Below are 16072 nucleotides of genomic sequence, written 5' to 3'. Positions count from 1 at the left end.
ATTCTAAATAAATCACTGACAGTGTCACCAGCAAAGCACCCCTACACCATCACACCTCCTCTTCCATGCTTCACAGTGAGAACCACACATGCGAAGATCATCCGTTCACCTACTCTGGGTGTTATGCCTGCTCCGGTTCTTCCTCCCTAGCGCTCGAGGGCGCCAGGCTGCCCTGCATTACGCACTCCTGCCACCATCATTTACGCACACCTGCCTTCCCTCGTCACGCGCATCAGCGATATTGGCCTCACTCAATCTCCTGTTTATTACCTCCCCTGTATTTGTCAGGTCCCCAGCTCTGTTCCCCACTGCTGCATTGTTTGTCGCCTGTCTTTGTGTTTCCCAGTTCTGATGCTGTTCCTGTCCTGTTGCATGTCCGTTCCTAATTAAATGTCAACTCCCCATACCTGCTTCTATTCTCCAGCGTCATTCCTTACACTGGGTCTCACAAAGACAAGGCAGTTGGAACCAAAAATCTCAAATTTGGACTCATCAGACCAAAAGGACAGATTTCTACCGGTTTAATGTCCATTGCTCGTGTTTCTTGGCCCAAGCAAGTATCTTCTTATTATTGGTGTCCTTTAGTAGAGGTTTCTTTGCAGCAATTCGACCATGAAGGCCTGATTCACGCAGTCTCCTCTGAACAATTGATGTAGAGATGTGTCTGTTACTTGAACTCTGTGAAGCATTTATTTGAGCTGCAATCTGAGTGAAGTTAACTCTAATGAACTTGTCCTCTGCATCAGAGGTAACTCTGGGTCTTCCTCTCCTGTGGCGGTCCTCATGAGAGCCAGTTTCATCATTGCTCTTCATGGTTATTGTGAATCCACTTGAAGAAAGTTCTTGAAATGTTCCTCTGTCATTTCTCTTTGCTTATTTGAGCTGTTCTTGCCATAATATGGACTTGGTCTTTTACCAAATAGGGCTATCTTCTGTATACCACCTATACCTTGTCACAACACAACTGATTGGCTCAAACACATTAAGAAGGAAAGAAATTCCACAAATTAACTTTTAACAAGGCACACTTGTTAATCTAAATGCATTCCAGGTGACTACCTCATGAAGATCGTTGAGAGAATGCCAAGAGTGTGCAAAGCTGTCGTCAAGGCAAAGGGTGGCTACTTTGAAGAATCTCAAATATAAAATATATTTTCATTTGTTTAACAGTTTTGGATACTACATGTTTCCATATGGGTTATTTCATACAGTAGTTTTGATGTCTTCACTATTATTCTACAATGTAGAAAATAGTAAAAAAAAAAAATTAAAAAAAGAAAGACAGAAAAACCCTTGAATGAATAGGTGTGTCCAAACCTTTGACTGGTACTGTATATTCAAATCACTATGGGGTTATAGTTACAGTTGAGATACAGACAGTGATGTGCGTGAATGACTGGTGCTCAGGGGCGCAGGTGGCTCTTGTATCCCTCTCATTCACTCACACAGGCACTAGATTTGATGATAAAGTGCATGGCATCAAGACTGTACCCATGGTAAGCTTAGCTATGATAGGGCCAGGGTAGTTATTTGTGACATGGACTATGGCCCACATGAAAAAATACTATAGTATACTATGGCATAAATACTATAGTATTCACTGTATTGTTTTTGCGGACTTACAGTTAACTATAGTATAAATACTGTAGTAAAATAAAACTAGTATATACTATAGTAATTCAGGTAGTGTTTTTGCAGATTATGGTATACTGTAGAATTTACTGTTGTGTTTTTATGGAAATTACTGCACAATTTAATATAGTGCGTTCATTTTATTATCTTTGACACAGAAGTGAAGACTTTCTCCTTGAGAAACCTACTGGCAAAATACTAAAAGAGCAAATGTTCCATAACCTGCAGGTAAGTCTGCACTCCTTTTCTACAACCTGTAGGGAACACAATATATGATCTATACTTGGCATGTACAGTATGTTCTTCACTTATGGGTGGCACAAAGTGTGATATGGGGGAGGGGAATAGGTATGGTATATGCAAAATAATTATTGTTGTATTTACCTAAGTTTAAAAAAAATATTGTTTCTGCAGTCATTTCTGTAGTATTTACTACAGTGTTTTTTGGGGAGGATAATACTGTAGTATTTACTATAGTATTCTACAGTATACAACACATTCCTTAATAAGTACTACACATATTAGAGGGATACTGCAGTGTGTATTATAGTATTCTACTGTATACTACAGGTTACTATATAATTATATAGTAAGTACTGTAGTATTCTATAATAAACTGTAGTATTTTTTCATGTGGGGGGCCATGTAATGGTAAACAAAAGTTGTTTTTTGGGGGCAGAAATCTATGCATACAGTCCCTTCTTGACTGGAGTTCATGTCTCTTAAGTCAACATAAACATATTCTGCATGAATGTACACAGAAATATGGGTATGCAGGTGTTCTATTGTATGTGGACAGGAAAAGTACCTTCTTTGCGCATTCCTACACGAAAGCACTTCTCCAGGCGACAGTACTGGCACTGGTTACGATGATGTTGGTCGATCTGGCACTCTCGATTTGACCTGAAATATAGATCAAAACATGTCATCACTGCTATATGCCGTACACAAATGATAAGGACATTTAGCTTAGCTGACCCTTAGAATAGCTACATAACCCTTGGTAGAAATCTATAGTAGCATATACAGTATGTGTAATATCACTTTAATGGAGGAAGGTCACTTCAACGTGATGTAAAACATTTCCAGGCAGTTGTGAGTTACCAGACCATATCTAAATGATTGCATAACATTACTAGAGGGTATAGGTAAAAAGCTGAAGCATAAAACATGATGTGATACAAAATAAGCTTCTATTTAAATATATTATAGATATAAGCTGGTTTACAGAACCCGGTTATATAACTGCACAGCAAATTATCCACTTTAAATCAACACTGACAGTGTTAAACTTAACACGGGGCCAATGTCAACAGGGGTGTTAAGTTAACCCTGAAAAGTGTGCTGATTACACTACAATGGTGCCGGAGAAGAAGGCAGACGTTTTACGTGTCCCCAACTGATAGTTTTTTTGTTTGTTTATTTGCGTTTTTGTAACTTATTTTATACACAATGTTGTCGCTACAATCTCTTATGACTGAAAATAACTTCTAGACATAAGGACTGCGATTTACTCACCAAGGACTGGCAGAATCCTTTTTTTCCTTTAACGAGTTTGACGAGCTAGACACAAATGATATACTGCTTTCTCGGGAACAGCCCCAGATCCCCGTGATTTGCGTGAAGAGGAGGTGGAGAAAAAGGGGCCAGACGGCAGGCTGCCTTCTGAGAATTTGTAGGCGATCTAATAAAACCCCACTTCCTTTCATTCTGCTAGCAAATGTGCAATCTTTGGAGAATAAAATCGATGACCTACGCGCAAGATTAAAGTACCAACGGGACATTCAAAACTGTAATATCTTATGCTTCACTGAGTCGTGGCTGAACAAGGACACTATCAACATACAGCTGGCTGGTTTTATGCTGCACCGGCAGGATAGAACAGCGGCTTCTGGTAAGACAAGGGGTGACGGACTATGTATTTTTGTAAATAACAGCTGGTGCACGATATCTAAGGAAGTATCAAGCTATTGCTCGCCTGATGTAGAGTATCTCACGATAAGCTGTAGACCACACTATCTACCTAGAGAGTTTTCATCTGTATTTGTCGTAGCTGTTTACATACCACCACAGTCAGAGGCTGGCACTAAAACAACATTGAAAGAGCTGTATTCTGCCATAAGCAAACAAGAAAACACTCACCCAGAGGCGACGCTCCTAGTAGCCGGGGACTTTAATGCAGGGAAACTTAAATCTGTCTTACCAAATTTATATCAGCATGTTAAATGTGCAACCAGAGGGGAAAAAAACTCTGGACCACCTTTACCCCTCACAGAGAGATGCATACAAAGTGTCAATAAAGGACTAAGATCGAATCGTACTACACCAGCTCTGAAGCTCGTCAGATGTGGCAGGGCTTGCAAACCATTACAGACTACAAAGGGAAGCACAGCCACGAGCTTCCCAGTGACATGAGCCAACCAGACGAGCTAAACTACTTCTATGACACAACAGTGGTAGGCCTGATCACCGACAACAACGAGACAGCCTATAGGGAGGAGGTTTGTTGTTTTTTTGTTGGGCCAACTACGCTAGCTAGCAGTCTTCTGCCTGTTTTGATTTTTGAAAATGTCTGAATTTTATAAAACGCATAGAAAAATTCAGAATAAAAATATGCTAGCAAGCAAGCAAGCTAGCTAGCTAGTTACCAATACATAATATACTTTCCATGCAATCTCTTGAGTTTGGGATTAGCTAGCTAGGTTGATAGTTTTTTAACCTTGACTAGCTAGCTACCTACCTAAAGCTGGCAAATATGCTATGGTCACTACTCACTAGCTAACCAGCTAGATAATGCAATCAATAATGCCAGCGTTTAAGAAATATATTACCTTCAACAGTGTTATCTTGTGAACAAGCCATCAATGTTTTGTGATTATTGGTGTCGTAAAAACACCAATAGCAATTAGGGTTAGCAATTATCATGTTTGACATTTCAGTGGAAATACAACTATCAGCTTTTTGATAAGCGGTTTAGCAAAAAAATATGTCCCTTATTATCGGCATACTGTAATGGGGTGAGTGCTGGTGGCAGGGAAGTCGGGCGCAGAAGAATGAACTTGGTATAAACTGAGCTGTTAAAGTATTTAAGTATTCAAAAACCCCGAAAACCAAAATGTACAAAATAAAATAAGAGGGTGCAAAACCCGTTGCACACCAGAACATAACTAGCACACAGACATACAATCACTGACAAAGACATGAGGGAAACAGAGTGTTAAATACACAACATGTAATTGATGGGATTGAAACCAGGTGTGACGGAAGACGAGACAAAACCAATGGAAAATGAAAAATGGATCAGTGATGGCTAGAAGGTCGGTGACGTCAACCGCCAAACACCGCACGAACAAGGAGAGGTACCAACTTCGGCGGAAGTCGTGACACATAACCGTTATTGGCCACCTTACTATTTTGTTCAATTACAAGATATAGCCGTTTAATTTTGTTCAAAAAAGAGACACCAACCTCGTATCTGAAGTGTTTACTAGAGAGTTGACTAGTTGGCTAGCTTACCGGTAAAAATAATATATACTGTTAGCTATATTTCAGAGGTAAAATATGTATATTAAATGATGTGTGGTCTGTCATGCGGTCTAATTTTACAATATACAGTGTGTCCCACAAAATGTGTATACTATGAAAACTCTCAAAACCTAACTTAACTTACATAAACTGCAATGAAAATTGGTGGTCAGCTAGCTAGAAGAGTCTTTAGTCTCAAATTGTACCGTCCATTTAAATGTTTAGCTCGCGGTGATTTAATCGTCTAACCGCTAGAGTGTTTCCGAAGTTGGGGGGAAATTAGTTAGCTAGCGATACACCTAAAGTATAGAAATCATGATGATGATAACTAGCGGTAATGTTTAGTGTCTATGCTAAATTGTCATACATTCTTCTTCTTTACCACAGATTCCCACAAGGTCTCAGACTCCAGGATGCTTAGAAGGAGCAAACAAATGAATATAGTCAGACAGAGTTGTCGATTTCCATTGTCCCCTGTAATGCTATAAAGGTCAGAAAAAGACACTCCCATTTTGCTAAATTAGCTAGCTATCTAGGCCACTCACCATACTAAAGGATACAGATTGATTCACTACTTAAATAGTTATGTTTATGTTATTGAGTAGGCCTGTATATATATATATTTATAAATATATATACAGTGGGGCAAACAAGTATTTAGTCAGCCACCAATTGTGCAAGTTCTCCCACTTAAAAAGATGAGAGAGGCCTGTAATTTTCATCATAGGTACACTTCAACTATGACAGGCAAAATGAGAGAAAAAATCCAGAAAATCACATTGTAGGATGTTTTATGAATTTATTTGCACATTATGGTGGAAAATAGGTATTTGGCCAAAGTCAATACTTTGTAGAGCCACCAGTTGCAGCAATTACAGCTGCAAGTCTCTTGGGGTATGTCTCTATAAGCTTGTCACATCCAGCCACTGGGACTTTTGCCCATTTGTCAAGGTAAAACTGCTCCAGCTCCTTCAAGTTGGATGAGTTCCGCTGGTCTACAGCAATCTTTAAGTCATACCACATATTTTCAATTGGATTGAAGTCTGGCCTTTGACTAGGCCATTCCAAGACATTTAAATGTTTCCCCTTAAACCACTCGAGTGTTGCTTTAGCAGTATGCTTAGGGTCATTGTCCTGCTGGAAGGTGAACCTTCATCCCAGTCTCAAATCTCTTGAAGACTGAAACAGGTTTCCCTCAAGAATGTCCCTCTATTTAGCACCATCCATCATTCCTTCAATTCTGACCAGTTTCCCAGTCCCTGACGATGAAAAACATGAAGCATGGTGGTGATGCTGCCACCACCATGCTTCACTGTGGATATGGTGTTCTCTGGGTGATGAGAGATGTTGGGTTTGCACCAGATATAGCATTTTCCTTGATGGCCAAAAAGCTCAATTTTAGTCTCATCTGATCAGAGTACGTTCTTCCATATGTTTGGGGAGTCTCCCATATGCCTTTTGGCGAAAACCAAACGTGTTTGCTTATTTTTGTCTTTAAGCAATTTTTTCAGGACACTCTTCTGTAAAGCCCAGCTATGTGGAGTGTACGGCTTAAAGTGGTCCTATGGACAGATACTCCAATCTCCACTGTGGAGCTTTGCAGCTCCTTCAGGGTTATCTTTGGTCTCTTTGTTGCATCTCTGATTAATGTCCTCCTTGCCTGGTCCATGAGTTTTGGAGGGCAGCCCTCGCTTGGCAGGTTTGTTGTGGTGCCATATTCTTTCCATTTTTTAATAATGGATTTAATGGTGCTCCGTGGGATGTTCAAAGTTTTGGCTATTTTTTATAACCCAACCCAGATCTGTACTTCTCCACAACTTTGTCCCTGACCTGTTTGGAGAGCTCCTTGGTCTTCATGGTGCCGCTTGCTTGGTGGTGCCCCTTGCTTGGTGGTATTGCAGACTCTGGGGCCTTTCAGAACAGGTGTATATATACTGAGATCATGTGACAGATCATGTGACACTTAAAGTGCACACAGGTGGACTTTATTTAACTAATTATGTGACTTCTGAAGGTAATTGATTGCACCAGATCTTATTTAGGGGCTTCTTAGCAAAGGGGTTGAATCAATATGCACGCACCACTTTTCCATTTTTTAAACAAAGTATTTTTTTCATTTCACGTCACCAATTTGGACTATTTTGTGTATGTCCATTACATGAAATCCAAATCTATTTAAATGACAGGTTGTAATGCAACAAAATAGGAAAAACGCCAAGGGGGATGAATACTTTTGCAAGGCACTGTGTATATGTATATATATTTGTTTAATCTAAGTAATACAATTATTAATATAACAATAACATCCTTGTTATTTTGAAAGACATGTAAGGTCTTTCTACATGTTGCAATAAAGTTGACTAAATTAGGAGCTCTTTTTTTGTTTGTACGTATTTTCACTTGGTAATGAGTAATAAGTAATTATATAGACATTGTCACATGTAGCTATAAAGTTACAGCTCCCTTTAAATAGCTAAATCCTGTGTAAGAACTATCGAAAACCTTGTACTTATTCAGATATTACAGATATGCACTAGTGTGTTTATTTTCTCATTTGGATGGCGCTTTCAGAAGCCGATGATTAGATTGCCAAATTGGTGAATTTAGTTGAATCTTGCCCATTTCTAACAAGCATGGTAACATGCATTTGTTGTTACGCCTCTGTAATTACAAACCGCAATTACAACCAGTTACATGTTGTTATTACAGTGTAACTATGAGTTATTACAATTAACTACAATACTTGTTACAGTATAATTACACATGTAATGACACTGTAATAAGGACCCCTTAAAATGAAGTGTTACCACAAAAAAATATACCTGCAGTAGAGCATGCTGGGAAATCTGATAATGAGGGGTGTGGTTTTGAAAGGAATGTTTTACACTCCACATAGTAAAACTGACACAATCACACTCAATACTGGTTATTAACACCAACACTGGGGTTATTTTACACCACTGAGTGTTATTTTCACAGAGTTAATTTACCTTCTGAATCAACACTAGAAATGTTACACTGAAAAATCAACACTAGGTAACACTGGCCAATTTGCTGTGTATATACTGTATGACCCAATCCCTCTCTTTCCTTAGATGATCCATGGCATTAAATATTGCATCTTGCTCATGGATCTTTCATATGGGCAGAGTGGCTGATGTAAGAATGACAAAATCTCAGTGAGGAAGAAATTCAATCAACTAACTTCAAGGCCAGTTTTGTAGAAGCAAACATTTGAATTTGTATGATATCTTCTGGGAGATGGGGAAAACAATGTAAATCAATAAATAGCATACCGCAAAACAGCACAGTACATTACAAAATATCACAATATAGAGCTGAACAATACAATTAAATGCAATAGAGGTATATATTCAACCCTCAATTTTTGCATATTGTTGTCTACCAATAATATGGACAATCAAAACATCTGCCAATAAACAATGGTGTGTAATACATTGTTTAATTCAGCTATTCTCTTCAGAGACCTTTCATGTCATGAAAGGCTCTCACTTAAAGGAAAATACCACTCAAAAACTGTCTTTTGGTATTTGATTCATTAGTCCACTGTTGATACAGTCCCAAAATGTTTTGCATGTCAGCACTCAAGTTTTCAAGACATAGAACTTTCAAAACGCATCGTACTGTGACACTTTCTGTATTTTGAAAGTTCTATATCTTGACAACTTTGCTGACATACCAAACATTTTGGGACTGTATCAACAGTGGACTAATGAAACAAATTCCCCAAATATCCCTTTAAGTGAGGGATGACTCAAATGCATTATGCGCACTGCTGTGGGAAATTGTAACAGCTCTGCACAGTCAACAATGTATTAATGCATGACTCATTCTAGCTATTTGCATCCATTTGCTTTGTACAAATGGGATATCAAGGATAAGGACAAACTAAGAGATCAAAAATAAAGGCTCAGTGACCAAGCTATTACCCAGGTGTATGCTACAGTTTGGTGGAGAAAGAGGTGATTTACAATGTAAATCGCTTTGAGCACTTTAAAGATGCACTATGCAGAAATCGCTCTGACCACTTCCTGCTTGCTAAAATTCGAATAGTTTGCCTAATTTCAGTTTATGTGACAAAACAAACAAGTATAGTCTAGAGAATTATTGTACTATTTAAAACGTTGTTAAATATATTTTCCATAACCAAAAATATTGTATTTTCAGCTGTTTGAAGCTGGTGTACAAAACAGAAAGTAAAACACTCAAAAAGGAAACTTAAGAACAGGAAGCATAGAAATAGGTCACATAGAACAGATCTACCGCTTCTTAGACTTCCTTTCAATGAGAATGACATATCTATAACCCAAATTTCTAGGTTTGGGTCTCCCAAAAAGTTACACATGCAGCTCTGTTATAATTATCCATCCACTTTGAGAATCCATAATTAAATCACCACAATTATTAATTAAGTCTCACCTGCAGGTATAGTTGAGGTTGCGACGGATGCTTCTCTTGAAGAAGCTCTTGCAGCCCTCGCAGGTGAACACACCGTAGTGCTTCCCACTGGACTTGTCCCCACACACCACACAGTCCACCACACATGCCTTGTCCTCGTCCCCAGCCTCCATGTCACTGCCCCCTGCCTGTGGCGAACCGTCCTCCTCCTCTCCCCTCAGATAGCCCTTGTCCCCCAGCCCGTTGGTGCCCCCGTTGGGATCTCCCCAGCCCCCACTCACCATGGCCATTGTTTGATTAGCAGACCACAGAAGGAATGGGAGACAGCCAAAGCTTTCAGTAGCTGCCGTCTAAACTTTCTGACTTTCTTTTGTGCTCCGCTGTTCAGAGTTTAATATTTGAAGGTTCTCTGTCTTCTCATTTAATCATTTGTTTGGCTTTTTGGTCCTTAAAGTGTGTTGGAAACTAAAAATAGTCTGCCTGAAAAATACCCACACCCTCTTTTAATTTATAGAACAGTATAAATGGTGTAGAATGTTTGTCCTCCCACCAAAAAACAATAGAGCTGTTTTGTCTCCTCCCCTTACACTATGATCCGGAAATAGTTAAGCCTTTCACTTTAGAAACTTTTGTTTTGCATGCCTGTGGCTTCCAATGGCCCCTGTTTTTCTTTCTCCTTTTTCAGTTATTCACTCTTTTTCCTTTGGCCCATGTCCTCCGACGGCTGTCTTATATTATAGAAGTCAAATTGTTACCGCTTCAGCCACGAAACACAACCTTTCACAGGAAACAATGAATCAAACACAAACTTTCAACAAACACACCCCATTCACTAGCTCTCGAAAACCCTTATTATCCGTAGGGTTTTTACTGGTTAGCTTCGCCCACGGTTGGCTGCGTGTGAACTGCAATTCAGAAACTGTGTTTTAACGTTTAGAAACGTCAATAATCATCACTTGCGAAGCGGTTTTCGAAACATATGATATGCCCCTTATCTTTCATATCAGCAAGAAAGAATCTTTCAAATAAAAAAAGATACACTTAACAGTAGCAGTTTCTCACACATCCATATGCTGTGCGCGCCTCCAGTTGACGAAATATACTTCCTCCCCAGTTAACGCTTACACACAGGTGTTCTGAGCACGCCAGTCCTTATGTTTCCAAAACCTTACCGCAAGCGATGCGTTTTAACGTTCAGAACGAGCGTCGAAGCTCTTAAGAAAAACTCCCAGGGAACAGAAGATGCTATCTTCAATAGTCGCTGAAGGTAGTTGGCGTCTATGAACGAGTTACGCATTCACTAGCACTTTGCACATGATTAGAGAGGGAAATTCTCTCTCACTCCTTTCTCTCTTTGGCAAGAATAATGGCTGAAAAAGAACCTTGCTAGTCCTTAGCACATGCCTGGAGACGAAGCAGTGGCCACCCCTCATAAAACAGTCATGCCGTTTGCCTTTCTGATAGTGTTCATGTAGAGACCTAGTCCTGCTGCCATTCTGGAATATATTACTTATATCCTGGCATCAGAGAGAAATAATACAAAAGCCTTGTATGCTTACCTTGGGAAGTACACTCATATAAAATGTCAATGTCTTGTTTTTGCTAGATCACTCTTACAGCCACGGCGGGAGTGAGGGTACAGACAGAGCGAGGCAAGAGACGGGTTTACCAGCCATCCTCAGAGCACCAACAACGTTCTGGTTGACAAAGAGCTCTTCCAGGTCACCATTAGCAAAACAACTTGATGTTTCACAGCTCACTGTGTGGCAATATCATCAAGGCACACAGAAAACCACTATCACGTCTCAGCTGTGGTTACATCTACCCCCTCTGTTTAACTAAATCAACCAGTCTCTCTGGCTCTCTTCGAAATTATCTTTAGCTCAAGGAAGTGCCCTCTCTTCCTTGTTTGTTGTTGCAGAGGGCTAGGCTGTAGCAATATCATCGGTCGTTGTGGCTAGACCAGTCTCTGATTCAGACCCTCCAAAATTAGAGAGCACAGATGAGGTAGAAATCCAAAAAAGCCTCCTTTCCACCCCTCAGAAGTCAGTGGAGCTACTCTAAGCACTCACTCCAGTCTTTTGTCAGTTCTTTCCCACCGAGCACTAATGACTTGTGGCCTAGCCCTGTGCTCAGTCCGTGTGGGTGCTTCCAGTGGCTGAGGCAAGGGGGAAGGGACAGGGCTTTCTCTCCTCCCTTTGGCTGCAGAGTCCACAAATTTAATTAAGATTTTTTTTTTAAAAGAAGAAGGCTAGGCTCTAGACAGTGTTACAAGCCGCCACACTGACCATCTTCTCTCTCTCTGTGTCTCTCCTGCTCCCTCAGTTTTCCTCAGCCTGTGTGTGTGTGTGTGTGTGTGTGTGTGTGTGTGTGTGTGTGTGTGTGTGTGTGTGTGTGTGTGTGTGTGTGTGTGTGTGTGTGTGTGTGTGTGAGAGAGAGAGAGAGAGAGAGAGAGAGAGAGAGAGAGAGAGAGAGAGAGAAAGAGAGAGAGAGAACAAGGGGGAGCAAAAGAGAGAGGGAGGGAGAGGGGGTCATGTGTGTGCTCAGGGATTTGACACTGCTATTCAAGCCCTACGGTTGCCATGGCACCAGCTGCCTTATATGGACATTGGAGTCAAAGAGCAGAGCTGGGGCTGACACACACACACAGAAAAATAACATGGAGGTTCGCTCTCCTTGGAGAGAGGCATGACCCCAAGGCCTGACTCTAAGCACACGGCAAGAGTTACCCCCGACCACGCCAAACAACTCGAAGCCCTCCGACAAATAAACAAGACCACTCTTATCATGGCTCTGTATAAGCGCCCAACACAGTGTGGGCTTTTTATGGCAAAATGTTAAGCTACTTGTTTGTTTAGTTTACTCTGTTCCCACAGGCAGGTTATGCAATAGGCTATATTAAATTTTTACATTTCATAGCTGAAACAAAACACAGATTCCTCTACAAACATTGACTTCAGTAATATGAAGTAGTCCTACAAATGTTTTCTAAGTGTAATGCATTAACCCTGCAAATGATATTGCCTGCACTTTGATCTTAGCCCCTAGCCCATGAATAGACAGCTTAAGACCCATCTCATTGTGCAACAACAACAGCAAAAAACGGCACATTTTTGGTCATCGCCGTTTCACAAAGGTTCTCTGTTCCGTAGCTCCCTTGCTTTGTGAAGCGCATGGTGATTTGTGTCTGAGGTTAGCCCCAAAGGTCACGCTGACTTTCACACCCCTGCCTGGCGAAACCCAGGGTCATCCTAGATAAAGAAACAAGGGCAGGAGAGAAGAAAAACTATCCTGGCTAAGAGTGCAGAAAAACATGTCATGAATCTGATCAGGCATATTACTATGATGTTATTTGAGAAATTTATATTTTATCGCTATAGAAAGACTTTCTTAAGTACCTAAAAAAGTGTCACCAACATCACTTTTTTCCTTGTTCAGATCCAGATAATGTGTAGCATAATAAGGACAGTGTATCATAATAAGGACAGTGTATCATAATAAGGACAGTGTAGCATAATAAGGAAAGTGTATCATAATAAGGACAGTGTAGCATAATAAGGACAGTGTATCATAATAAGGACAGTGTATCATAATAAGGACAGTGTAGCATAATAAGGACAGTGTAGCATAACAAGGACAGTGTATCATAATAAGGACAGTGTATCATAATAAGGACAGTGTAGCATAATAAGGACAGTGTAGCATAACAAGGACAGTGTAGCATAATAAGGACAGTGTAGCATAATAAGGACAGTGTATCATAATAAGGACAGTGTAGCATAATAAGGACAGTGTAGCATAATAAGGACAGTGTAGCATAATAAGGACAGTGTAGCATAACAAGGACAGTGTAGCATAATAAGGACAGTGTATCATAATAAGGACAGTGTATCATAATAAGGAAAGTGTAGCATAATAAGGACAGTGTAGCATAATAAGGACAGTGTAGCATAATAAGGACAGTGTATCATAATAAGGAAAGTGTAGCATAATAATTCAAAGAAATTCCTGAACCCAAACGCTTCCCCCTGGCTGTGTGTGTGTGTGTGTGTGTGTGTGTGTGTGTGTGTGTGTGTGTGTGTGTGTGTGTGTGTGTGTGTGTGTGTGTGTGTGTGTGTGTGTGTGTGTGTGTGTGTGTGTGCATTGGGGGTGGGGTGCTTTGGCCTTTGAACTGCCAGTCAGGAATGTGGTTGCTCTCTGCTAGGGGTCCAGTAAGGCAAGTCTGCAACGATATCTGCCAAGCTCCACTGACACTGAACCGACAGCCAGGCGTAAACATCACACGCACACATGCATGCACGCACATACACACACACAGAGTGCTTACCCAGTGGTAGTAGTATGGCCAAGTTACCTATTACATTGCTTTCCAACTAATTGTAACCTGATATTAGTAACTCATGCAGGTTATTATAGTACTATTGAGAGTAGTACTATAATAATCCATACATTTGATCTGTGTCATTTGAAATACAGAGTAGCATGGCGGCTTCATTCCATTATTGCAGATCAAACCACTGACTGATCATTAGCTGAAGAAAGAGGACAGAACTGACTGAAGTTTCCTTCCAGAAATAGTTTGCTCCATTAGTTGTAAGGCGAGCTCTACTTTGTTTTGACATGAGAAACTCTTCACTCAAAATAGCTTACTTGATGTTGTTGTAGGTGTGGGGAGTCCAGGGGTGTGTTGGTGGGGATTCAGATTACGTGGGCTCTGCTCACTCCCATAACAAACCAGGACACCCCTGTAAATGTTGGAAATAGCAACACTGGTCCAGCCTAAGGCACTCCCAATAGTCAATGTGATATTCGAACCCTGGGTGTTGGCGAAGATGAACTCAAGCATAGCGGCATATGGAAAGTACTAGGTTTTAACATAAACTGATCATGGACGTTACAGTGGTTACACGAGAGGGGCATTTTCATCGCGCTCCAATGATTGTCAAACCGTTTGACCTGCAGGGACAGCTTCTCTCTGAGACCGGCTTCACCTTTGAACCCAAAGGAATGGGCAAGCCTGGTAACAAATACAGGGCCTTTTGTCTGCTTCAAAGGAAAACATATGCTGGATTGAGGAAAGATGAAGTATTTTCTCTCACAGAAGACGAGATGAAAGATGAGAGTTAAGAGTTAATAAGATGTTTGGAGGGAACCAATCCTGCCATTACAGATTTCAAAGCCCCATGGCTTAAAAGGCATGGTTTGAAATATGAAATCTGCATACTGTATTCAAAATACCTCAAGTCCCTATGAACACAGTATTCTTATCACAATCCTACAGAAGGCTGGCGCTTACCGCAGCAAGTCATTTATTTTCAAATAAAATTTGGTCTGAAGGAGTGGCCGTGGCCGTCAAAGCCTGATAGTTTAATAAAAAAAGTATTTCTATTGAAATAGAAAAACCCTCAGCGTTTTTTTAACATTTTTAAATCACTCATGCTTTGATATCGCAGACTAATAATTAATGAATTGATATTCTCCAGACTCAACAATGGTACAATATCACATAATGCAAATCGCATAATATATGTACAAAAATAAGCTATAAACTATAGGACCAGCCTTGTTGTTGCCCAACGTCCTTTAGATTAACGTGTGTTTTAGATGACACACAAAAGGCAGACTCAAAAATGGCATTTTGTGGGGGGACGTGTAAGGCACAGACTTCCCGCACACACACACAAGTATTTAGCACCGCATTGTTTATTTGTCTCGGAGGGGTAAAACAAGAGTCTGGTACCCAGTGTCATAACTCTCCTGTGACGATCTGAAGGATCAGGTTACAGTGGGTCCGCTCTATAGCGTGTTCTCTCTCGAAGAGGAGGAGAGCGGGAAGTCGGCTGTTTTATGGTTGGTCATAAAATACGCTGGCCCTACGCTCTGTAGTGTTCGAGGTTGGAATGTAAAACTGTGGAACACAGAGAGACCCTTGGATGTCTAAAGTTAAATTATTCAAACAACGTTTCTATTTTTGAGAATGCGGGAATGGTCCTTGGATACTGAAGGGACAGTCATGTCGAGTGTGTTTCTTTTGGTGATCTCATACAGGACAGGAAACACACATAACAGTATCTTTTAAAGTGTACATTTCCCAGCTGTCAGGTTTACATCTAAATATTGTGAAACGTATGTGATTAAACAAAATATGTAATGTGATGTTAACCTAAATGAGAGTATGGATTTTCAAATAAAGATTAATCAGTGAAATAAATTTAGTCGCAAAATAAATTTAGAAGTCTATATTATTCAATTATTGCACCCACACTGCTCGCGCGCGCCAATGAGCGTCTGCATTGCCAAGCGCTATAATAGAAGTCAGTTCTATTTGTGACGCAGATCGCACTGCAAGCCTCTTCCATCTCCTCATTGGTTTATAAAAGCAGGTACCCACGTGCCATCTCCTCATTGGTTATACCCACATGGGTGACTGAAAGATGAACGAGGTCAGTGGCGGTCATGCACCTAATTTATGAAAGTTGTCAATCACAGTATAAAG

The 16072-nt window shown here is 40.4% G+C and overlaps 1 protein-coding gene across 2 annotated transcripts in view; it reads right to left on the bottom strand.

Moving 5' to 3' along the window:
• Positions 1-11901, bottom strand: part of LOC115114201 (nuclear receptor subfamily 2 group F member 6-like) — a 33243-nt gene extending 21342 nt beyond the window's left edge. Inside the window, exons 1-3 of one of the 2 annotated variants that reach the window (XM_029642266.2) lie at positions 11136-11901; positions 9598-10353; positions 2441-2535 (exon numbers count right to left, since the gene is read on the bottom strand). In XM_029642266.2, the coding sequence (XP_029498126.1) occupies positions 2441-2535; positions 9598-9866 (364 nt within the window). In that variant the 5' untranslated portion in view covers positions 9867-10353; positions 11136-11901. The other variant, XM_029642267.2, reaches the window with a different exon arrangement.
• Between the last annotated feature and the right edge of the window lie 4171 nt (positions 11902-16072).

Source organism: Oncorhynchus nerka, linkage group LG9b (genome assembly GCF_034236695.1).
Source record: "Oncorhynchus nerka isolate Pitt River linkage group LG9b, Oner_Uvic_2.0, whole genome shotgun sequence".
NCBI lineage: Eukaryota > Metazoa > Chordata > Actinopteri > Salmoniformes > Salmonidae > Oncorhynchus > Oncorhynchus nerka.
The sequence above is the reverse complement of the archived record's forward strand: the minus strand, read 5'-3'. Positions and strand labels throughout refer to the sequence as shown.